The following is a 24,638-nucleotide window of genomic DNA, read 5'->3' on the forward strand; positions in this document are numbered from 1 at the left end:
GTAGGCGCGCTGTGCACATCAGCCTCCCTCACCGGCATGCTGTGTGCTCACTAAATAGGCCTTCTGTTCCTCACTCCTCCTGATAATAGTTCTACTCTTATTCTGATTTTCATAAAGCAATTACACCGCATAATACTTGAATGAATTATAAAATGGCACAACAAAGCTACAGATGTGTATAGTGTGTGTAGTGTATTTAAAGATACATTTGGAATTAACTAACTAACTAAATACACACCCATTCCTGCACAAACCAACATACTGAACAGAATAGAAAAACATTAGTGAGACTGATGTGCTAGTTGAATGCATGATAACAACCTGAAGATCAGCTACCTAAAGAGAATTGGACAGAAATATTTTCTCGCCTCATTTCATAGCTCCTTTCGGGCAGTGAGGTCGCATATGACATCAGCTAGTGTGATATTGCCTTGTTGAGACAGCTCCACAGTCAAGTGGATTCGCCAGCCAACAGGGACCACGACAAGATCACCCTTTCCTCATTACATTGTCACATTTTTGTCCCTGCTTTCTAATCATCACTGTAGATACCACATTAATACACAGCAGTTCAGTATCAGGAAATGTGTTTTCTAAGACATGCTGTCATATGATGTAACACATCTACAAATCTATTACACAAGATATTATACAAGTACTTCATTGGGCTTCCATTCTGTTGAATTTCCTTCAGGCCACTGCAGCCTTGCCTTTCTGAAATGACTGAAAGCACACAAAGCCAACGTTACTAAAATGTCTGATATAAAATGTAATTTCCTGAGTACAGAACTTGTAACTAACAGGCAGAGATATCATGTGACAAAAGCACACTGCTGCTATGTTTATCATCATACAAGGCTGCTACATTGATTTCAATGAATGAATGCTCCATCTGCACTGAAATATCTGTTGACCTTCAAAGACACATGGCAAATTCAATTTCAATGTTTCTTCTTTCTGCTGTAGGTCCCTGCTTGTATTATGGCTCAGGACTAAAACAGCAAGGACCTGTATTATCACTACTCTCATTTATGTGAGGCTCAAAATAGACTTGATAATGAGTTCTCGTTGCCCCAGTCTGGCAGTTACAATCACATATTGATCAAGAGTCTCCTGGATGTAGTATTCTAAGGTGAAGCACAAAATATAATTTACACTGGATGGATAAGACAGCTACTTACAGGGAAGTACAGTACATGATAAGGAAAGGAGAAGCACACTGCTGCAAAATGGTTCAAATGAAGTCCAATTCAGACTGCAGAGTGCTATCAAATAAATATAAAATGTCTTATAATAAAAGTATAAAATATACATTATTCTATACAGAAATAATAAATAAAAAGATTAAAGATGCCAATATTGCAGTTTGCTACAGAAATGCAGCACAGCAAAACCAGTATAATCACCGTGAAACTAAAGATAAAAAAAGTAAAATGCAAGTTGCTCATACTGCCGATTTCACTGAGAAGCAACAACTCAGAATGTAGCTCTATGGTGCTCTCAGCCACATTTAACCCAGCATTTTGTTTTGCTCACGAACACCACCAAAATACTAATTCATATAAAACTGCTCACATCTGCTCTCAGCCCAGGGAGTCACATAAGCCAGTTGTACACTACCAACCTATCAAAAGACGGTGGGGAGTTGAAATAACTGGTGAACAAAGTCAAACATTCAAGTGTAAACAGGCCTTCTCTAGCTGTGACTTTATAAACACTTCTCTACTATCTCACTCATGTGCTGCTTTGCCAATGGACACAAACCTACTGTCTGGTAAAAGCATGTTGCCTGGTGCAGGCCTTGCCCTACCTTGCACAGTGTAATCTGCATGCAGTTTTAGTTAAGCAGTTTGCATTTTGTAATGTATACATTTCTTGTGTTATTTACATTTATCTTTATTCATGTATATTATGTTGATTTTATACAGAACCACTTTTTCACCATAGTGTGGTATATGAACATGGTTGTGGTGGTGGGAATAAAAGCATTGGGATTGAAGACATCTGCGCGGTTCTCATCACCTGCAGTGGGTTATTAATTAAGTGAATCCACCATAGAAACAGCAGGGAAGCTGCAACTTCCACTAGGATGTCCATGTGTTCTGTGCGCTCGCACTTACACAACCTGTAAGTAGGCAAGAATTTGCTGACATCTTAAGAAGTTGACACCAGGTAACACCAGTATAAAAGCACATTGCTGCAAGTTCTTCTGCCCATCATTTTCAGGCTTTTACTGCATTGTTTGCCCATGCATCTGATTATTCTGAAGACACAAACAATAAAGTTTGCATTAATTCACTGAGTGTATTCTAAGATTGTGGAAATTAAATATGCGAAACGCATAAAATGTTAATGACTCAACTGTCCAGAGATTTTAATATCAAATGCAATGATTCAAAATAATTGAGCCATAAGGCAAAAGACAGTGTGGGTGTACAATCAAGCATGATTCACAGATGAGAGGATGGATAATTTTTTATTCAAAACTGGAAGATCTGTGTTTGCAGTCTGAACTTTCCATTGTTTTAAGGAGGAGGAGGAGGAGGAGGGGGAGGAAGGATGGAGGGTCTGTGGTGAGAAAACATTTGACGCACACACATACATGCGTGTCTGCACCTGCATACATAACAAACACAAGCCCACATTTGATATGACTCACTGATGAATCAATTTTACAGAACAGACTGGCCAATAATGATTACAAATAAACAGCCACAGACATGAACAGCGCCCCTAGTGGCTGTTCACACACTTTCATAATGGAGGATGCTTATTACATCTTATAGTGTTGAAAAGATGTTTTTCCTGAGGGTGGTTGGTCCGTAGGTGCAAAAGGATAGGCAGTAAGGTCGCCAAAATTAAATACTGTATCTCCTTGACAGCATTGCTGTTGTCTGCAAATGGCAATCTTGCAAGATATTTGGTGCATGCTGTCATGATGAAGACCACTACTGAACATCAATTTGCAATGGCAACATGCGTATTAGATTAAGATATTTTTTGTGTTGTAGAAAAAGAATATTGCGATATATGAAAGGTCAAGGGGACACAGAAATCCTTTGGGTAAAATGAATATTCATACTAAATTTCAAGGTAATCTGGCTTGCAGTTTCTGAAATTGGCACTGTAACTAAGTGCTGAATGTACCTGACTGACCAACTGACCTTTCTGAGGCCTCACCACCACCGGTGCAATAAGACTAGGAGAAGGTAAATGCAAAGAGTTTGTGTTTGTATATTAAAGCTTCTTGTGAGTTTGTCGCAAAACACTGTGAAACCCCAGTGTAGTATTTGTGGACATATTAAGGATAGCAAACAGACTAAAACACACAATGGGGAGGGCAAGGAACATCAAACAATCCTCAGGAGATATTATAACTTACCAGCTTCAAGTTTGTTGTTATCAAGTAGCGCAAAGCTGTGACTTTAAAAGCATCAATTACATCAGTATTATGCTTAAATTTTTTTCTCATCAGTTACATTAGCATCTGACTTCAACCATAAACAGGAAGGGGTTCTGGATCAAACAGTTTAATTTATTTCCTGTGCAAATGGATCAACCTGATTAAATCCTCTCTCCACTAGGGCTGCAGCTAACGATGATCTTAGTACTTGAAGCTTCCACAGATTATTTAATCGTTTAAGAAGTACTTTTGCTTGGCAGCGGCGCAGGATCAGCTATTTAAGTTAATTCACGACTGTGACGTTACAACCCAAAGTCACAGCCCAACTTGACGGAGAACAACAAACGCATGCGTATACATTTACAGCTGAGGATTGCGGCTTACTTTTGCTAGCCTTTAACTAAACAATCAGTCATGATTTCAGTTAAATACTAAAGTTGCTGTTACTGTTAACTTGTCTGTGGTCCACTCCGTGGACTTGATGATAGACCAGGTGCTTTCTGATTAGATGCCGTTGTGCTGTTGCGGTAGGTGACATAAGTTTCGTTTTACAGTGGATGGACGGTAACATTACAGAGTTGTTGTTTTCTTTTAGCTTGAAATAATCCCATTCTTTGGACACTTTCTTCTTCGTCCCTAGCTATTTTCTCTCTCGTCCTCCACTTTGCAAACGGTGCCATCATAATCACGTCGTGTTCACACAGCGTAAGCGGGAAGTGTGACAGTGATAAATGTCCTTGCGAAACAGTGTGCTATATAGTTATATGGATTAAACGCAGCATCGCTGCTAAGAATTTGCGTCAATGTTTTTTAGTAATCGAATTAATTGATGAATTGTTTCAGCCCTACTCTCCACACATGCATACATGCCCATGTACTGCAGCACCTCTATGATAAACTGAACATGCGTTTGTGCACATTTGACGGCTTAAAATATCATGCCACCCAGTACCACACAATGCAGTCTGACACAAAAGTCCTGCCACAAAATTACTCCCTTTTTGCAGCTTAGAAATGTTCAATCCTTGCTTTACAAAGGCAGTATTTGTTGTAAGGCCCTTGTGCTGGATGACATTAGAATTTATGATACTGTCACACAATATCAGGGAGTTAACAGTGCCAGGTGAAATTGTATGGATGGACAGAAGTAAACGTGTAAAAGTGTTTTAGTACAGTTTTTTGGCATAAATGAATCAGCTAAGTTTCAGCCCAAGCCATAATTAGGATCTTGGAACAGCAGTTTGAGTGTTATTTGTTATTGCACTGATGGTAAAACTGAGACTTGAGATAATAAAATCCATCATGTATTTTATAACAGTGAGACGATGTGTTACACTACAGAAACTCAGCTTCCACTCTCAATTACACCCATTGAACCTTTCCTTTATGATCCCCAGCACAGCTTTATATCAAGATTCGTGTGTCCGTGTTTGTAGATATAATCCTGGAATCGCCCCATTTGTCTTGCCAATGGGCACTGTTCTTAATGCCAAATCCCACTGCACCATGTAACCAATCAGGTAAATGGATTTTATTTAATCCCATAAACTCTTGTAAAAACTGGGGCTGAGCATTGATTGATAATGGAGGGATGAATTGATTATTCATAAATACTGCTACTAAATCATACAACTTGGAAACAACCTTTCACAAACATATTTTTACTCTCCCTACCCTGTCCTTTTGATCCCTCCTTTTCCTCTTCCCTTTCTTGTTCCCCTCCACATGATTGCTTGTCTTTATGTGTGCACACAAAATGAATGGTAAAGACAGGGTATATACAGGAATCCTGAAGTAAAATTCAATACTTTTAAAAACCTTTTTCAAGACCTTTTCAACATATTTTAAGACTGCTGCGCCACTTTGAGCTATAACCGGTTAAGTCAGTAAATGTAAATGTATGTAAATTATATTATGTTAGTATAGTCATTATATTTTCATATAATAGTACTGTATATAGCTTCCCACTATTATAATAATAATTCCAGTTAAAGCCATTTCATTTTGCCGTTGTTTTTTTATTCATTAACTTTGCGCAAGAAAAACGCTCTACATGGTAGCAGTTAGTCTCTAACTAATGCGTCAATAATCATAACTATTTATGCAGGACGATGACTTTTTTTAAATTATCTTGCTCCATTCAGGCTGTGTTCACGAAAAGTGACATTGATGAGCACATCGGCTTTATGAAAGTCAGTGCAAAGACGTGTAAAGCCGCGATTTCCTGTTGGGCGGCGTGAAGCAACGCGAAGGCAACGTGAAGGAATTCGTGTGAGTTGAATATTTTCAACTCAAGCGAGAAATTCGCATGACACTGAGTCACGATAGCCTATCAACGTTGAGTTTGTCCGTACGTCACCAACAGCTTCAGAGCGTTGTGTGAAGAGGGCCAGGCAGAGCGGGCGACTGAAAATCTGCTGGATGGCTAAGAGCTGCTAAACTTGGGGGAGAGGAGCAGGGAGCAGCGCACCAGCTTTTGGACAAATAAACACCCGTGGTCGGACTGGATTATGTTCTGACAACTACACCGTTTGCTCAAGGGAGGAATTTGGAGTAAACTGCTTTCATTAAATTAGCTTTTACTTTAGTTTTTGGGATTACAACGTTGATTTATCTTAACTTCACTTCTCAGCAGCTAGATTCCGTGCACATCCGGTTCCAGTGTTAGCGCCGTTTGGCACTACTTCATATTTATATAAAAACCAGACAAAACTGGACATTGCTGGGAGAAAAGAAAGCGAGGAGGTTGAACTACCTGGTGAGTTCAGAAAACATGTGTATGTAACTTTATTCCAGCTATCGTTATATTTTACTGTGACAAAGTTAGCATAGCATAGCCCTGATCGATCTGAACTCCATTCAGAAAACAAACATTTTAGAAGTTTTAGTCCTGCTGTCTTGCTGACAAACCTGACAAAGCATGAATTCATATGTTTAACAAATCTGCATCATATTGTAGTTAGTTCAGCATCAGTTTGATCCGTTTATTGCTATTTAATCACAGCAAAATGTTTACTTTGGTTTCATACAGTTGTACGGGGGCGGAACTAGACTGTCAGCACAGTGGGGGCGGGGCTTCATCGTGGGCCCACCTGCTACAAAGACACATTAACCAAGTTTTTAACCCCAGACTCATTCCGAAAGTCTGTCTGCTTCGCTGCTGCCGGAGCAGCCTTTCTACTAAATGTTTTTGCTTACACAAGAAGCGCTGCAGTCCGTCCATAGACGGAGTGCATCCAGGAAGCGTCCCAGCGTCAACCATAGACAGTAAATTACTGGACGAAGCCACCCCGCTGATTTCAATGGAGAGCAGTGAAGCCAGTTTTGGACCAATAAAATATTACTACAGGGTTACTTCCTGTTGGCACCAGCATCTACTGCGCATGATCGCGCAGCATAACCGTGGTTTAATGACGTAAAGAAACGGCAGAAACACCGTAATTCTGGTAGCTGTAGAGCTGCGCCAACAAAAACTTTCATGGCTCAGTGTGTTTGACTGACTCGGATCGTCACTCATTAATCCGCCCACTTACGTAGCGTCACTGATCGCCGAATAACTTACCGTAGTTGTTTTAGATTCACTGAAAGTTTATAATCTAAGCAATACGGTTACATGTGTGCAACGGGATGTCACAGGGTTTTGACGTCACTTTTGGGCCTACATGGAACCGTCCATGCAGGCTTTGGTCGGCTTCACTGTTTCAACTGTGGCTTACCCCCTTGGCATCAACCAGCACAGCGCAGGTGAACCGGGCAGGATGTCAGACACAGAAACGGCACAGACATGGTCAATTTTCAAAATAAAATACCCGTTACAGATTCCGATCGTATATCAACAATAAGCACAGTTAAATCAGACAAAAAAGAAACATTTTTACTACGTAGCCTACTTAATCATAGTAGAAGCACAAAAAGCAAGCACTAATCACCAAATCAACAAAATCTAAACATGTCGGCAAAGTCCGGCAGGTAAAACGCTCTTATTCTGAAATGCTCCCTGTGGTAGTTGCTGGATGCACCCGTCAAGACGAGAAACGAAAGCGATCCACAGAGAGCTCTGAAGAATGTAGTAGAAGCACAAAAAAACAAGTCATTACCGTGGGGCAGGCTACAGAAATGCTCCTGAGAGGCTTCCAGTGGAGGTTGATGCCGTCAAGAAATTTGTGAAAATGTGCTAATAAGTTTGACATTTGTTTGAAATACAAATGTTACTTTATGATTTATGTTTATTAAAACGTGTCTGTTGCGGTCGGTTGTGCAAGTAAATATGTTTTCTGGTTCGCACGGATCTACTTTTAGGGGTGTATGACAGTGAAACACTCGCATGGTAGATCCCTGCGCCTAACGTTACACAGAATAATCGCACAGCCGCTAAAGTTACGTCCTGCCTATCAAGTGTTTTTGGCTATGCAATATAAATAAATACGTTCACCCACACTTTTAGCAGACAAACTCTTGGGCACATTGAACAATATCTACAAAATGTAATACCTTGTTAAAGGGGCATTATGTAGTTTGCAGCGGCCACTAGCTGATTGCAACCAGGTGTGTGCTCGTACGCGTGCTCGAACTCATGAGCGAGCATAACCCGAAACACAACCACTTTCATACAGAAATACCACAATAAAAGCAGGAACACCAGCATGCAGGCTGTGGCTTTTCTCCAGACATGATAACGTTACATTTACTGCATTTAGCCGACGTGCTACAGCGTTAGCTCGCCAGCTGCTTTTCAGTAACTATCTTTGCTATCTGTGAATCTGTCACCGGAGGCTCAGCAGTGTCAGCACAGCTACATATATTGGATGATAATGAAACGGTCAGTGAGCTGGAACGGATATTATAACGAGATTGTGACACAATTTATAACAGTTAGACCGCAGTAACTTTACTGTAACTAGTGATAGTGGATGGCTCTTCCTCTGTGTTGTTGTGACCGTTTTGTTGCAGTGTTTTATGTTATGTGGGTCACGTTAGTTACAGCGACTCATAAGCGGAGAAGCTGTATATCTGAGTATTGGTAAAACGACAATAAACATAACTCACTATAGGCTAACGTTAGTAAACAAGTCACTCCACATTTGCTTTTTACCGTTACATCCTTTCTTGCAGGCTAAATCAACAGTGGTACACAGGATAGTAATATGGGTCACGTTAGTTGGTGAAGTAATGTGGAAGGGATTTAACTTTGCACCGGATAACATGGGCAACTGCTCGGCGTTAGCCCGCGAGCTAACGTGACTTTCTGTGTTTCTCCAGCTTTACTAATGCTCACTTTGTTCTTACTGGACATAATCTGAACCTGTTTGGTCTGATGGGCTTCAGCACATAAGACTTTATTGTTGTTTTGTATCCTTACTTGGAGCCCGTGTTTCGCTGTGAGCTGGTTGTTTTGTTGTGTTAGTGGACTGCATGTCGTTCGCTGCTGTGTTGTCGCTGTAGTACGAGAGAGGCTCTGGAGCGCGCAGAGGGCTGAAAGTGATCCGGAGACCTCACATTAAAAGCAGAATAGTGGCATGTGCTTCAATTCTAAGTCAGTTTTGAGCCCATTGACCATAAGGCAATGAAAATTTGATTAATTTCATTGAAAAACTTACATATAGCCCTTTTAAATGGTGATTAAGACTTTTTAAAAGCCTTAATTTTCGCAAAATTGATTTATTACCTTTTAAGACTTAAAGATCCCGCGGACACCCTGGTTTAGGCTACTAGAGATAGGTAATATTAATGGCGTTCATATTATCAACCCTAGTGTTTTCCATAGCCAACTAAAATATCCCCTTTCTTTTACCTCAAGAAACGTAGCTTAAGTTCAGCAAGTAACAGTCACTAACAGCAACTTACAGTTTCACTATGTATCACTCACTATTGAATCGATCTTCCTTCACCATGTCTGTGTGTAGCTGTGTGTGTCTCTCTCTGTTTGGAGAACGGCAGCCTCCCTCAGGGTCCTAGTGCCTGACCACAGTAGGGATTTAAATTATAAAGCAGAGGAAACAACCAAAGGGATTTTTTATGCCAATAAACACAAATTAGATTTGTATGTGTATATAGTGTTTATCAATATTCTTGATTCTCTTTGTTGAGTACATGTCTGAACTGCAATATTTCGGGGGGGCTTAGCCCCCCTAACAACGTCCATGGTTAATTCAATTCATTGTACTGAGAGAGAGAGAGACTCCTGCATCAGTTCTCCTCTGGGCACGGTTTTCTGCTTTCCCAGCAGCCAATCATACATCTCTCAGTTACCATCTCAGCTATGACTTGGCTACGAATGCAGTCTGTTTGCCAGTGAGAAAGGCATGTGAGAATGTGTGCATGCGATGTGTGAGAGTGAGGGAACAAGACACAGGCAGAGGCATACAGTTGATTGCCAGTCAGATTATGAGGCAGCCCAGAATGAAAAATTTCCACATGGGCAGTATGCCGTTCTGCACACAGTGTGTTACCAGGGTGTGAGTGTGTGTGTGAGTGTGTGTGTGAGTGTGTGTGTGTGAGAGAGTGTGGTCTTGTCCAGATGAGTCCAGAAAGTTGATATGTATCAGTAACTCAGATGCAGCCTGGTCACGTCCTCCTTCCACGTGCCCCAAGGGAGCATGGGAAATTACTTTGTTTGTAGGAAAAACAATTATCAAAATGAGGACAGAAAAAGGGGGAGGTAATGAGAAAAGGAAGAACACAGTGTCAGCTGTGCGTACTCTGAAGAGACACAGAAGTGGTGAGCATTAAGTTAAAATAGATGAGATCAGCAACAAGCGCTCTGTCTTCTCCATCTCTTTTCCCTCTCATTGAGATAAGATCCTAAAAAGATGGCCCGAATTCCTGTGGATTACATCTGCCTTATTCCCTCCCAACAATCTAATCTCAGTTCACTCTGGTAAAGGCAGACCGCTGACTCCACCCCTCCCCTGTTTACACCCAGATTATAGGTTTAGTTGGAAAAGGAATGTCCTGACTGTCTATGGTTCATTAAAACAGTGGCTTATTGAAACCCTATGACTGCATCTTGCACCTTCTCACTGTCACAGTCCTCAAATAAAGATCCACTGATAGCATCAAAAGTTGGAGTGCTGTTTGTCTCTGAAAGGATAGGCGGGGGGAAATGAAAGTGAAAGTGACACAAGGATGGTGAGAGGCAGAAAGAACGAAGAGATGTGGTGAAACCACCATGAACCACAAGATCTGGAACCACTTTGAGGGAACACACCATCAATTCCAGGGTCACTCTAATGCACGGCAATCTGGTGTTACATAACCTGCAGGTTGAGTGAGGCTGTAACAGACTGTATCTACCTACCCTCATTCAGTTGTATCCAAACTTGAACAGTACAGAGTCCTCAGCTAGGAACATGGGTCATCCTGCTGGCTCTGTCTGGTTATACACACACACCACGTGCAACCGTTGCAGAGGGCAGGTATCATTCTAAATTATGACTCATGAACTGTTGTTTGATTTTTCTCCCATCCTTCTCCTGCCATTCTTGACAGTATGAACTACAGGAGTGAGAAAATGATGCAGCTGTTTCAACAAATCTAATCTGTTCTTCTTTTTGTAAAGCCGAAGGATTGTGCACTACCTGCTCTGTGAGTATGTGCTGCTAACTTTGTGTACACATGCTGTGTAAGCTGAGACATTGTTCTTAGTGACTGCATGTTATGTAACACGCTGGTACTTCTAAAACAACAAAAAGGGGCCACTGCAGGAGATTTTTGCTACAACTGATGCACTAAAGTTATGCAAAATGGAGGACAGTGTGACTGTATAACAAGCAGCAGTCCTAAAGCAGTGGCATGCATGCACAGACACACAAATAACAATGCACACAGAAACAGATGCATACAAGCTTGCACCATGTAGAACTCCATTGCTGTGCTCTAATAATACAGTATATAAGGGTATAAAAAAGTATGAGATCTGTGCTGGATTACACCCTGCCCCCTTCTCCCTCTCTGACTCACACTGTGATTAAAAAGAATATGAAACACCCTTACTGCGGATATTTTGTAAGAGTGTACATTTTAAATATTTTATCGAGGAATAAGATTTCAGAGATTATTATGAGATCTGTTAGCTTTGGGGCATTTAAACGAAAAACTTGAGCCAGTACATAAAGTAAACCCTCACTAATAGTTTGTCCCTGAAATGGGGGAGCAGGATGCTTGTAATTCCAATTCCTACTTTTGTTAAAGGCAAAAGCAGCTAAAGAGATGCTGATGTTGCTTTGAAACATTTGGGGAATAATGTGACATGACCAGTAACAAATGCTGCTGAACAGTGCTGACACTCTCCATTTTAGTTCACAAGTGCTAGCAAATACAACTATTTGCTGTAGCCTCATGACTTGCCAGAGGGGAAAAGAAAGCACAAAACAAAACATTGTGATTCTGTGAGAAAAAAGAAAAGCCCTCAGTATGGGTGGGGAAAAGTTTGTCAAATGTCCTTTATGTGTGTTTAATGTAAATTAACATCAAACAACCTTAAAAGTTGACACACACTGCTGAAGTGTAACAGCCTAGTTAGACAGCCCATTCTCACTTCCTGAGAAATAAGACAGGAAGGCATTCTTATTCCTGCATCGCCCTCACCAACTATAGAGAGTGGTTAACATTGTGGTAAAGTGAGGGGAGTAACTTCCTTTTCTTTCAAGTTCCCTTTTAATTTGGCAAATTGCACTCTGGTCACATAGGTTCGCCTAGCCCATTTGTTTTGGAAAGGATGCTAAATGACAAAATATGAATCTTATACAGTCCTTGACCAATGAGGTCAATGAATCTCAGAGAAACTGTTGAAAGTTGGCAGGAGCAAAGAGTCTGTGGTGTAATGAGAAACACTGTAAATCATCCTCAGTCCAGTTCACATAGACTCCCATTTATTTCTACCTTTCCCCCTCCTTTATTACTGCTATTTTCTTCTGTAGTGTCAAAGCAAAGCACAAAAGGGTCCGATTATTTTGGCTTGCAGGCTATATGTTGGTACCAGGTTATTTTTGCAATTCTTGCCCCCTGCACGAGACAGCAGCCGGTATAGCCAGTGAAAGCTGACATCCAAGAACAAATAGAAATTAATGAGTCAACTCATTTCTTTTTTTTGTGTCAGTGCTTGAAGTCTGACCTATACAACGACACATGAGGTTATAAGAACAGTCTGTGGGTGAATGTGGAGGAACTCCTCTGAGGATGTAAGCTGTGAAAACAATTACTGCTACATCAAACTGTAATACCGTATGTAAAAGCCCCAAAACACAGGAGCAGCTAGAATTACACAGTAAAAGGGATTGATAAGAACAACACTTTTTAGGGGAAAAGTCCAGAAAAGGAGGCTCCATCTCCGTCCTTCCCTGTTGAAGCTTAACAAACTGCTAAATGATATTGGCATGAAAATGAATCAGACTAACAGAATATCAAACATCCTTTGCGGCCATCTTTCATTATAGACGGATAGATAATGAACAGTATTCAGCAAATTCTTCTTTCAGTGCTCCTCAGCAGTATCTTACAGTGGGACTACAAATGAGAGGTGCTTTGTGCTGTGTGGTTTAGTTTTACTGATGCTTTCTCTCAGTTGCAGTTCTCTCTGTACGTCTAACTCCCATGTCTCCCTGTCTTCCCTTTCTCTCCCTGCTGATATGTTGAAAATCAATGGCTCCTCTATTCTGTGGAAGGTCTGGTGTCTGCTAATGAAATCCTATCTGCTATGAGTCATCCATCTGATAGCTGCTGGGACAACGACTGGCAGAAAGTCCGTCTCTCCAGCATCATTTCTGAACATGCACACCTTTAGCGGCCCATCTTTAATTGAGTGCAAGTCACACGCGAGCACTGTCTGGACTGCTATGGTCAAAGTATTCTCAAGGCCAGTAGCTTTGAACATACAGGTTTTAATATACATTTTTCATTTAATAAAAAGTGACAGCCTGATTTTTTTTTCACACACTAATATTGACTGGTTGATAATCTTGGATAAAATTTCAAGTTATAGGAACAGTGACAATGACCTCATGTCATGTCTGCAGACACATCTTTGCTTTTGAGTCACACAAATCGGTGCATGTCCACAGACTAAATTACAAAGTGTTAAAATACCCTTGCATGCAAGAATGAACAAATTCACTATGAAGAGGGATTTTTTATTGTAAAGCCTCACGCTCACACAAACAGGAACTTCCCATGACAACAGTAAATGTCTGAAAACATGTCACACACAGCTGGTGAGGCAGTTCTGCACACGTGTTTCTTGTATCCTCAAAACACTCAGTTCATCCCCGTTTTATAAATCACATTTCTCTTACCATAAATACCTACATCTCTCTCTCTCTGCAGCCCTCTAACCTTTCAATCCCTCTCTCGTCACTACATCTCTCAACTCAACCAGTATCAATCTAAACGCTGTTAATCTCTTCCTGTAGCTGTGTCTCTGCACTACTGTGCTAGTGCATCCTCCACTGATTGAAACCGACATCTGTTTGTGCTGGTCTGGCTTGCAGCCATACAGTAAAAATACACACAGAGTGTGAGACCCAGACACATCCACAGATATGGAAAAGAGGGGATTTGTCACACACGCATGGACAAATACAATGGCATTTTTTCTAATAAACCTAGAGCTGAAAGGAAACATATATACGTATTATAATATTATATATATATATATATATATACATACATACACACACACATACACATACACACATACATATAATGTATTATAAAATGAAAGGAGGAAGGAAGGGACATGAAAACTTTAACCTAAAAAGAAAAATCAAAAAACTGATGTCAGCAGTCTGTCTTGTATTTCATGGCCTATTTTCTTCTTCGCTGTTATTATTACTTACTTACTCCCACAGATAGTTGGAACAAATATACAATGATTTCATCATGTTGAAATACTTAAGCTAACATATCAATGATACAATGCAGGTTTTTATGTCGGCTTCCAAAATCAAAAGGGCAAACAGTTCTTACTAGAGTCAACCATCAGGATGAAACACATTTAAAAAAGGATTATATTTTCTTCACTTTCATTACCAGAAATGCAATGCAGGCAAGAGGTGTTATGGTTAAAATGGGGGCATTATTCTAAATGTATCATTATCATGATTATAAATTGCTTTTTGTTCACATTTAATTCCCTCTATTCCTGCCCACGTAACCCACTGCAGAATAAGTCATGCTATTTTCCTGGGGCTTGTTGAAAAGTATTCTGGGAAACTAAGGAAATCACTACTTGAAGTAGATGACGCAAGTTGAAGGTAAGTGGGCACTCCAAAAAACAAAACAAGGCGCCTCATCAGTGCACAAATACTCATTATGGTCATGTGTGCTGATGTTTAACGAAGAGAAAGACCAGACAAATTTAATCCATTTAACTGCAATAAGATTTCCCGTTAATTTATTAATTAAGTACAGTCGAAGAAGACTGAGCCAAGTACTAAGAGTCAGCTTGGGAGCTAAATACATTAATAATTATAATGGAATAATAGAAGCACATTAATATTATATAGCCAAATAAATCCAACTTCCCTGAGGGTTTCCCTGCCACCATAATATGACAGACAGTGCTGGAGGAAAATGGTGAAGGAAAGGAAAGAAGGGAAGCATTATCCTCATCCTACACGACATTTGAACAAAGATATAAATGCAAATACAGACAGGTAAAATAGTAAACACCTAGTCTGCGCATCCCCCTCCAATAATTTCACTCTTCCCACCACATGAGCTGATCAGACTCAAAGCCAAAAGCCACAAACAAGGAAGAGACTCAACAAAACACAAGCCTTTCATGATCATTGCACTGTCCTCTTCGCCTCCCTCTGTATCTGTCTTGCCCTCTCTTTCCAGGGCAATGACACGCATTGCTGCTCTCCATGTATCTCTTTCATTCTCACACTGTCCTACCTGGACATTTAGTTTATCTGCTACTTCCTGGCATCTGCTTTATAGCTCCCTCTCCCTCTCTCCTCTCTCCACTCTCCCAGTTTGTGTCAGCTTCTTTCTCTGTGTGTCTCATTCATTGTCTGTTTCTCCTCTAATTGGGTACTGTGGATAGCTCCCCATTCTGCACTGCTATGGACTCTGTAAAAGACACTATTATGAAAGCATTTTTAATGTGTGTGTCTCAGGACTATGAGAGAGCGAGATACCAGGAGACCTTGCAGAGAGTAAGGCTCACAGAGCATATAGGCTGTGACCTTAACTCATCCTTGTGGTGTGTGTGTTTGTATGTGTGTGTGTGAAAGGACACACAGATGATGAGTCAGTCAAACAGACACTGCAGCGTGACATTCAAAAACAATTCACAAATAAAACTTATGTAACAATCAGTGACAACACCACAGCACAGAAATCATCATCAGAGTACCGAACTTCATTTAATTGGTTCTCGTCTGAATTCTGCCTGTTGACTGATCCACCTGAGACTTTTCCTGCCATAGTCAAAACCATGACAAAAAAGACACGCATGGTGCCATCACAGTGGTGGCATTAGTGTTACAGCAGCAGCCACAACACTAGACCTTTTTTTGATAAAACTAGAGCCACTCCTTAAATTAGACCACATTGCTTTGACAGCAATTCACCTACTGTTTTGACAGCAGGCTCCTCTAATCTCTGTGTGGGCCCTGTTAGGCTGAAAACAGCATCCCTAGTGTGCGTGTTAACAGGCTGTGCTACTTCCTGTTTGCTTTTTATGTGCTATGTATAAAATTTCAATTTAAACTAGACTAACGGAGGCGGCCTGAGTCAACCCGGGCGCCCCGCCGTGGCTTCGGGGGCCCGCAGTGAATAAATGCCCAGAGTTTGAAATTAAAGGGACTTGCGGTTACGGAGATACAAAATGAATGTATGTCTATGGGAGAGTTATTTTATGTACGAATAATAGCGCCACCAAGAAGCCGATTGACACCAAATGTCACACAGCCCCTTGAGAGGGCGTTCCCGCTAAGGTCCGCGAGTTTCGTGTCAATCGGATGTTGCAAACCTGAGATATGACATCACGTCCTGTTTTTAGTGTTTTTCGCAAACAATCGTTAATTAGGACACTTTTTCGCGTATCAAAATTTCCTCTACAGCTAGCTCGATCCTTTGATATGCTCCTTCGCATGTGGGAGTTCCAAGCCCAAGTGACCTTGGTTATAGTGCCCTCTGGAGGTAGAAGCATGCAAATTTTTACACCTGAGGTCATTGACGAGACCTGGACCTACATTCTGAGTTTCGCGTCTGTAGCACTTACCGTCTAGGCTGCAGTATAAGTTTTTGTAAACCATAATGATTACAATAGGGTTCCACACTCTGCTGGTACTGGGAACCACAATGCCTTGCATTCGCGGATTCCCAGCCCCACTCTGGCTTGGACTCCTAATAAACCAGTACAGCACTGATGGGAAGAAAATAAGCAACTATTGCACTGGACAGTGATTTTTAAAAGTATGAAAAAATTATTTAGTCAAGGAAAATCACCTGCTAAATCACATGCAGTCCTTAAAGCACAGTCCTGTCAAACACTAGCCTAGCAGAGTCAGGGAATGTGAGAGGGGCCAGACGCATCTGCCATAGCGAATAAAACATTTGTCTGGTTAAGAGGCTAGTCAAACACACAAACAACTTAAGCATCAAAAACAGTCGTTTTTACCTGATGACATATTTGAAAAATACTTTTTTTCAAGTTGATTCTGATACGTCATTCAAGGAAACAGTTTGATTATGCTGCAAGAGAACCTCATCTTCCGCCAGCTGCCACTGGATTACACAAACATGTCTGTTTATCTGGCTCAGAATCTTGGGCATTATTACATAAGCTTTCGCTGTGTGTGTGTGTGTGTGTGTGTGTGTGTGTGTGGGTGTCTGTACAAAGGACAAGACGGAATTTATAAGGGCTGTTGTAAGGATGCTGTGCTGTTGTGTCTAAGAATGAATGAATATAGTTTTAGCAACAAGCAGATTCATAGACTGCTTTCCCTTCACCTCCTCCTCTCCTGAGTCTCTGCCCCTGCACATCTTTGTTCATTTGGGTCTCTGTCAAACTTATTGTCTAGCACAGTCACAATGGAGCCACTCAATGGAGACACATTCAACAATGAGCTTTCCCCTGCGTCTGCCACACTTTAGGAGGAAGACACACACAAATGTATACTTTGATAATTGAACCGATATATACAAGCACAAGTTTTTCATGCCAGCATTGTCTAATGTTGTAAGTTGATTAAAGTGTTAGTCAGGGATTGTTAAAATGTTAGTCAGGGATTCAAGACTTTACTGACTTATCCAGAATACATACCAATGTCAGAAATCTATCACCTCCCCATCCCTTGTACATATTTCATGAATTTGTGTGCAGCTGAAAAACATGCCGAAATTTAGCTATTTTCCCACCTAAATATATTCAGCATGCAATTACACTCATTGTATCTGAATTGGCATTTCAGTCATGTTTTTGAGGCGACATGTCAATGTACACAGTTGCTATTTGGACACACATGTACTATTTACATGTTATTAAAGCAGTAACATGCCACTTCTACTGTGCTCCAGTGTAGGAATTTCCTGAAGAACTACAAACAGCCCTGACATGACTGCCCCTAACATCAATGTGTCTGTTGGTCGCTTTCTGTCTCAGTTATATTTACAACTCTGTGATATATGCCTGGTGGCTGAACATACAAAATATCCAATTAATCACTATCTGGGGACTACAACAATCTAAGACCTGTGTGTTTACGTAACTGGCTGCTCCCGAGAATGTACTGCACAGACCTGACTGACACGCTGACGAGGAGGCTAAAACCCATGGGCAATAGCGACGTTCGCCAGTGCGCCTCTTAAGGTGTCGGGTGAGGTTTACTCACTGCACAGCATCACTGGCTTCCGTCAGTTTTACAGCTTTTATTCACTATGAAAAGTGGATGGATAGATATGTGAGTGTGTGTATGGCTGTGTCTACGGATGACTAGATTAGACTAATCCCAGGAGAAACACAGACTCACACTATGACTCATGATGCAGAATTAGTGACACAAATTTTGAGGAATGGCAGGGAGATACAATTCTGCATTTCACATTCACGGTATGCTGCTCTGTTTCAACCCATCATAAAATATCTGCTAGGCGACTGAGGGCTGTTTCCGATGCATCAGCCCACATGAGTTATATGTTTGGGCCGATGGCAAGACATTAAATTACTCATTTGGGACTTTAATAGGGAACAGTGTCACAATCTTTACATATAAAGCTTCAAGGGGAAATACATTCTCACCAACATGGACAGACCTGGTGCACCATCCCTGTGCCCACATCAACACACCAAATACCTAATTATTCAGAAATCAAAGAAAATTTGCACTTGGGAGCCTCTGCCCAGCACATAGCCTCACTGTCATTACCCGGGAAACCATATGTCAGCATCCTTCAGTGCAATAGTTAGAGCCAATTGGATGCAAGGAAGAAAAAACTTCCACTTAATGCAGCTTAGGGATTTGAAAGAGAAAAAATGGAATACATGACTCTGTTCCACAACCCCATTTTTTTTGCTCATGCCAGTAGGCCTTGAAGATGAAATAGCATATATGATTCTTTTATTATCTTTCCAGATAGAGGAATGCACCACCTCACTTGATCTCATGTGATGTCATTGGGAAGCAGATGTAAACAAAATGGAGACTGATGCGGTGCAACAACTTGATGTAAAAACAAAAGCAGAAGGCATGAGTCTGAATGAGAAAATGGTTCGGGAAGACGCGGTTAACAAGGGTTGTCTATTGAGTGTTCAGCAAGAACTGGAGGTGAGATTTTAACATTCAGTTTTAATATCTGTCAACAGTAGTATGCTAACTAATGTTAGCCTCAAGTGCAAGAATGTTTACCATTGCTTTGCAACACTGTCAGCTGCTCCGGGACTAACAGTTCCTTGTAGTGTACTTGTAGACATCTCTCATTGCCTACTGTGGTCCCGCTCAGTAAGTACTGACATTATAGGGGAGACCCTAATGAGTCTGCAAGCAGTTCGGGAGATTTAAGACCCCTCACATTACCAGATGATCCTGGGATGAACAAGGTCCCAAGACCAGGTTTCTCCTCCAAATGTCGGGAGGGGTGGATCAGGGATAAATAGACTCAAAACTCCAGTAGCCTGAGCCTGGCTTTAGTTGATAATAGTGAAGGGTTAATGTCCTGTAGTCTAAGGGCTAGCACTACATCCATAAACAACACACACTAGTTATTCCACAGGGATCTCAGAAGCAATATCATGTTGTTTTCATTACAACTAAATTGAAATGGATTATCTTTCATGCTGAGATGCTTTGGACAAGCTGAGTCACTGGATATGAACCTGTATGCTTATGTGCCATGAGCTCAACCAGATAGACACGGAATTTAGAACTTTTTGTTTTTAATTGGTTCATAGCAAAACCGAAGTAATTATACTCTTAACTATGTGAGAATCCCCCAACTAAGCTATAATCACAAAAGCAAATAATGATTAAGTTTCATTTTCATTTCATATGATGTTGTTAGGTAATAGACCATTACAGGAATTAAGTGGTACCCACCATTTGGCCATGTGTCCTCACTGCCCTCTACACTGTAGCATTCCAGTCAAGGGTTTATCCAAGTTTCAGCCCGGTGACCTCTGTACTGGGCCTCTGTGTGGCAGTCTGATTTATAACTAGGATTAACAAGACTACAAGTCCGAAGCCCTGCTAGCGGCCACGAGAGGCTGCCGTGGGTACATTAAAATCAAATGGGTTTTCCGCATTGGGATTTTATACCAATTGACCAATAACATTATGAGAAATCTTGTATACAGAGTCTACTATTTGACCTGAAGGTGGTACAAGAGGTGTCCAAAATGCAAAATGTTTAGGCTCTCGGGAGCTTCAGAAAATGCCATGGTTGTTAGATTGGGAGGGGAAGTTTTGGTTTGATGGTAGTGCTACAGCAAAGGTCAGGTCACCTACTGCCTGGTAATCAACCCACTGGTTTTCAAGATAAAATGTTACTTTGACCAAACATGGTGCTAGATGAAAGCTTTAGAGGGTTACCAAATCAATTGTGGATCATTGTTTCCATAAAAGTCAGACATATCGTGACAATCTGTGTTAGTGTTAGGCAGGAAATGAAAATTGCCATCCTCAGGCACCGTAAGATTACTGGTCATTAAAAAAGACTAGTCACTGATGTCACGATGTTATCTAAATTTGTAAGTGATACATTTTTCTTATACACTTAGAAATTGAATTTATTAAACTTTACTTTTGTCTTGATGATATCTGAGCCTCCTCCTTACAGCTCTTATTCTCAAAGTCCAACGGGATCCGGAATCCCAAGCTGCATCAGTATGATTACCTTAAGGAGAGTTGAGTAAATTACACACAAGTGCAGTGTCTCATGCATACAGAAAAGCACACAGGAGATTTGTTACTTGAAATGACATCTGCCAAGCAATAATGTATAGACACTGTGCACGAGAACCACAGATGCAGTAATCCTACTTGCAGTAAACCCAGGAAATTCATAGCAAATGATCAAGGTAATTACTCTTACGACTGTTGTAAATTATAGGGGGAGAGGGTCTTTTAGAGAAAAAAAACAGCACAGAAAAATGCCTTTATAAAACTATAAACTAACTTTCATTTTGGTTTTACTGTAGGGAACTTGCCTTTTTCTAATTATCATTTGGAGGTCACAGTTCACCATCAGTTTTATTTATCACAACCTCCTTTTATCTAGTGTCTATGGTTGTCGTCACTAATACTAGCACAAACTAATGCCTGCCTCTTTCCCTTTGAACTAAAATAAAGTAATCACTCTATGTCTTCTACCATGGGACAACCATGATGGCATGGGGCTTTAAAAAGCAGAGCTAACAAGGATTAGCATCCAATTTTAACACCTGACTATAATCCTGCTCTCACACAGTCCATGCTAAGCCTGTGCTAGCCATGCTAATGGAAGGGAAGCGGTTTGCAGACAGTCTGTTTTTTTCTTTGCAACTGTTACCTAACAACTTGGCTCGTGACAAATGCAGTCGATGACAGAAAAGCATACTTGCAGGGGAGAGGGAGTAATAGATTTGCTCATCATTTCTTACTGTTGGAGAATTCTTAACTGAAAAATTACTTACCACTTGAGGGGAAAAAAACAAATCAGTCACTTTGGGATGGTTATGGCTTAACAACTGGCTATGTTATTAACACATTGAAGGATCTAATATTTATAATTATTTATCCTGCATCTATATCTGCACAATAAGCATAAGCTTTTTAGACATAACTGTGCATAACCTGGCTATGTGCTACAAAACAGCTCTCAAGGGCAGAAAGGGTGTAGCCTTTATCATGGTCACCATCTAAATTATATGCTTACAGAGCAGTTTGTAGTTTGTATAATGATGTGTATGTGACAAACAGTGTTGCTGTGACGATTGTTGTCTTTACAACGTGCTCCAGACTGTCCAACTACCATGCAACTGCCATGATACAGTTGCATGGCAGTTTAATACACTGTTACCAAACATTCAGAAAAAAAGCTTTTAAAGCAATTTTCACTGTTTAACATGAGGTAAGAACTTCCTGTTTGGTATGTGGTGGTGGTCAGTTTAGAATTTTATGTAATTTTCTGTGTTTTACCTAAGTGTTAACTTCCAAACCAGTCAGTAAGGTCAGCCTTTGAAATAAGAAATAATGTGGTTTAGGACTGTGAATTATATACTGTATGGCAGACAAATATTGCTGAAAATCACATCCAAATTATTTGAAACTGCTAACTATCTGAGACCTGTCACAAAATCAGTATATAGGTTCCTGCCCACTTTTCAAATCCACACCTAGTTTTAAATGACCAAGCTACTATGTTACCATGAAACAACATTTTTTTATTCTCCGGTGTGAGATTGCTGAGAGCCAACAACACATGACCGGGCAGCAATAACATCATTCCTTTTGAAACACTGATAGACAGACACACATCATACAAAAACACAACCAGACAGCAAGCTAATGAGATTCTTCCTTAGCAGCAGACACCATGGAACAGAGTTAATTTCCTAAACACACCGGTATAAACAGCTTGAATGCACGCAACATTGTCTAGCTTTTTTGGAACACAGACAAACAATTACCACTTTAAGGAAATGTACGTAACTTAATGGTTAAAATTGTAAGCAATAATGACCTTTACATATATCCTTAATTCCTCACGTTCGCTGCCTCAAATGTTGCTTATGTATCATGGACAATGAAAGCTTACATAATTCAAGGTTGATTCAGTAAAAGTCAACATATTTAGGTTGTTCTGGTCAAACAAATGCCCAGTATTTGTTAAATATAGGATCTCTGAACAACATGAAAGATAAGAAATGACAGATATTCTATAAAACAGATGGATGGAAGGAGGCTTTCGTGTGCCAGCTGCAGAGCTGTAGGGATTCATCCCTCCATCACTGGCCTTCCCCCTGATGATGTCATCAATTAAAGGGACATAAATCTAAAACAAGTCATCAATTCTCTTTTTCCTCACTAGGCTCTACCCAATAGAGATGGATCAGTCCAACCATGGGTGGGTATAAATGTACACATGCACCCTTCTGTACGGACATGTAATCCACATGCGAGTGCTTGGTAAAATGGCAATGTAGTGTGAACAGATACACAGCAGAGTCATATGGTACTGTGAGTGTGTATGCTTGCGTGTGCAAGTGCTTCAGAGTACACCATACAAAGAGAATTTATACAAGTGAGCCAGCTGGGCACATAAGCCCTGCTGCACAATAAATCCAAATAATCCTTTACGATGGGAAGCGGTAAAAGGGGGGTTGAGGGGTACGCAGACATATGCACACACACAGACTCACAAAAGGTACACACGGTTCAATTAGCCTCGCCATTGTGCCTCTGTAGACATTCAGTGGCTGTGCCCTTTTCCTAATAACATGCAAGTCACCGGAATGTATGCACTCAAAATAGCAGGGCAGCTTATGACATCTGAACCTCCCAAACACACACACATACACACGCTTGCCAGCAGATAAAGCGCTGTAAGACAAGGACATAAAGGGGTATAACCCTGAATTACAACAGAAAATAGGAAAGAATAATTGTAAAAAGAAACTCATCTTACCTTCCATCATGGTTGCAGATTTGCATTCCTCTATCTCCAAGGAGCCTGAAATGAAAGCAGGTGGTGTATGGGGAGGGGGAGAAGAGAAGAAGCCCCCGGTTACCAGAGAGATACAGTAGAACTGATGGGCAGCAGAGTAGCTGTGTGCATGTGGCTAACGCCCTGGCTAACTGTGAGCCTCCGACACCCCCAGACGTCACCTGTCAACTAGCCCAGGAGGGACAGAGATACAGAGAGAGATAGAAAGAGAGAAAGGAGGGGTAGGGGCCTGGCGGGGCTAGCTGCCGATCAGAGCTGGGGCTTAAGCCATGGATGCTGCTGTTGCTGCTGCTGCTGCTGCTACTGCGGCTCTAACCTACACATTCAGCCGAGGATGCTGAGAGGAGGGGGAAAAGCTAACTGGAGGAAAATAAATAAATAAAAGAGGCAGGGTAGAGAGAGGGAGGGAGGCAGGCACAGAGACTGAGAGGGAGGGAGGGTTATGTGTGTGTATGTGTGTTTGGCAAGGGGGGGTGGGGTGGTAGTGTTGAGGAGGGGCGGAGGCAGTTTGCTGAGGTCAGAGATGGTCTCAGCCAATCCCTGCAGCTCTTTGTAGAGTCACATGGCTTACAGCTTGAATCTCCTGACAACATGGCCCAAGAGAACCAGACATTAGTAACCCTTCTTGCTTGACAAACAATTGTGTGTGTATACACTAAATACACACACGTTTATACATTCAAATACAGGCACGTAACAAGCCATCACATATGTGCAAATACACACAAATTACACTAAATACACACACATACACATACCCCTCTGCTACACCCTACCTTATGTCAGTGTTGTGTGCTGAGCCTGCCCATTGGTGAATGGCATGAATTATTTGCCAGCGGAGACAGAAACCTGCAGGTGTGAGCCAAATAACAGCCCATGATGAGGACTCACACATACACAGACTCTACAACAGCACACCACTGCACAAAATATTGGCCCTGCACCCTTCGGTACAGTGACTATTCCTGTAGTAGCTGCTTGTGTGCCCCTGCCTGTGTCCCGTCTGCTCTTATAATAAGGTGTGGTTTCACTCTGCCCTCTCTCTGTCTCTCCTCTCCCTGTTCCCTCCCACCTTCCCTTCTCTTTG

General features: G+C 41.1%; 1 protein-coding gene across 15 annotated transcripts in view; it reads right to left on the minus strand.

Moving 5' to 3' along the window:
* The window catches only part of sgip1a (SH3GL interacting endocytic adaptor 1a), a 67,369-nt gene extending 42,731 nt beyond the window's left edge, over positions 1–24,638 (minus strand). For 7 of the 15 annotated variants that reach the window (XM_038715341.1, XM_038715347.1, XM_038715339.1 and 4 more), the window contains exons 1-3: positions 24,328–24,638; positions 23,513–23,557; positions 20,648–20,740 (exon numbers count right to left, since the gene is read on the minus strand). In XM_038715341.1, coding sequence (XP_038571269.1) covers positions 20,648–20,740; positions 23,513–23,522 — 103 coding nt within the window. In that variant the 5' untranslated portion in view covers positions 23,523–23,557; positions 24,328–24,638. Of the gene's footprint in view, positions 1–20,647; positions 20,741–23,512; positions 24,135–24,327 lie in introns of all 15 variants that reach the window. The other 8 variants (XM_038715342.1, XM_038715340.1, XM_038715344.1 and 5 more) reach the window with 4 other exon arrangements.

This window comes from Micropterus salmoides, unplaced genomic scaffold, assembly GCF_014851395.1.
Source record: "Micropterus salmoides isolate LMB-PRFRI ecotype aquatic unplaced genomic scaffold, ASM1485139v1 Ms_hic_scaffold_13, whole genome shotgun sequence".
NCBI classification, from domain to species: Eukaryota; Metazoa; Chordata; class Actinopteri; order Centrarchiformes; family Centrarchidae; genus Micropterus; species Micropterus salmoides.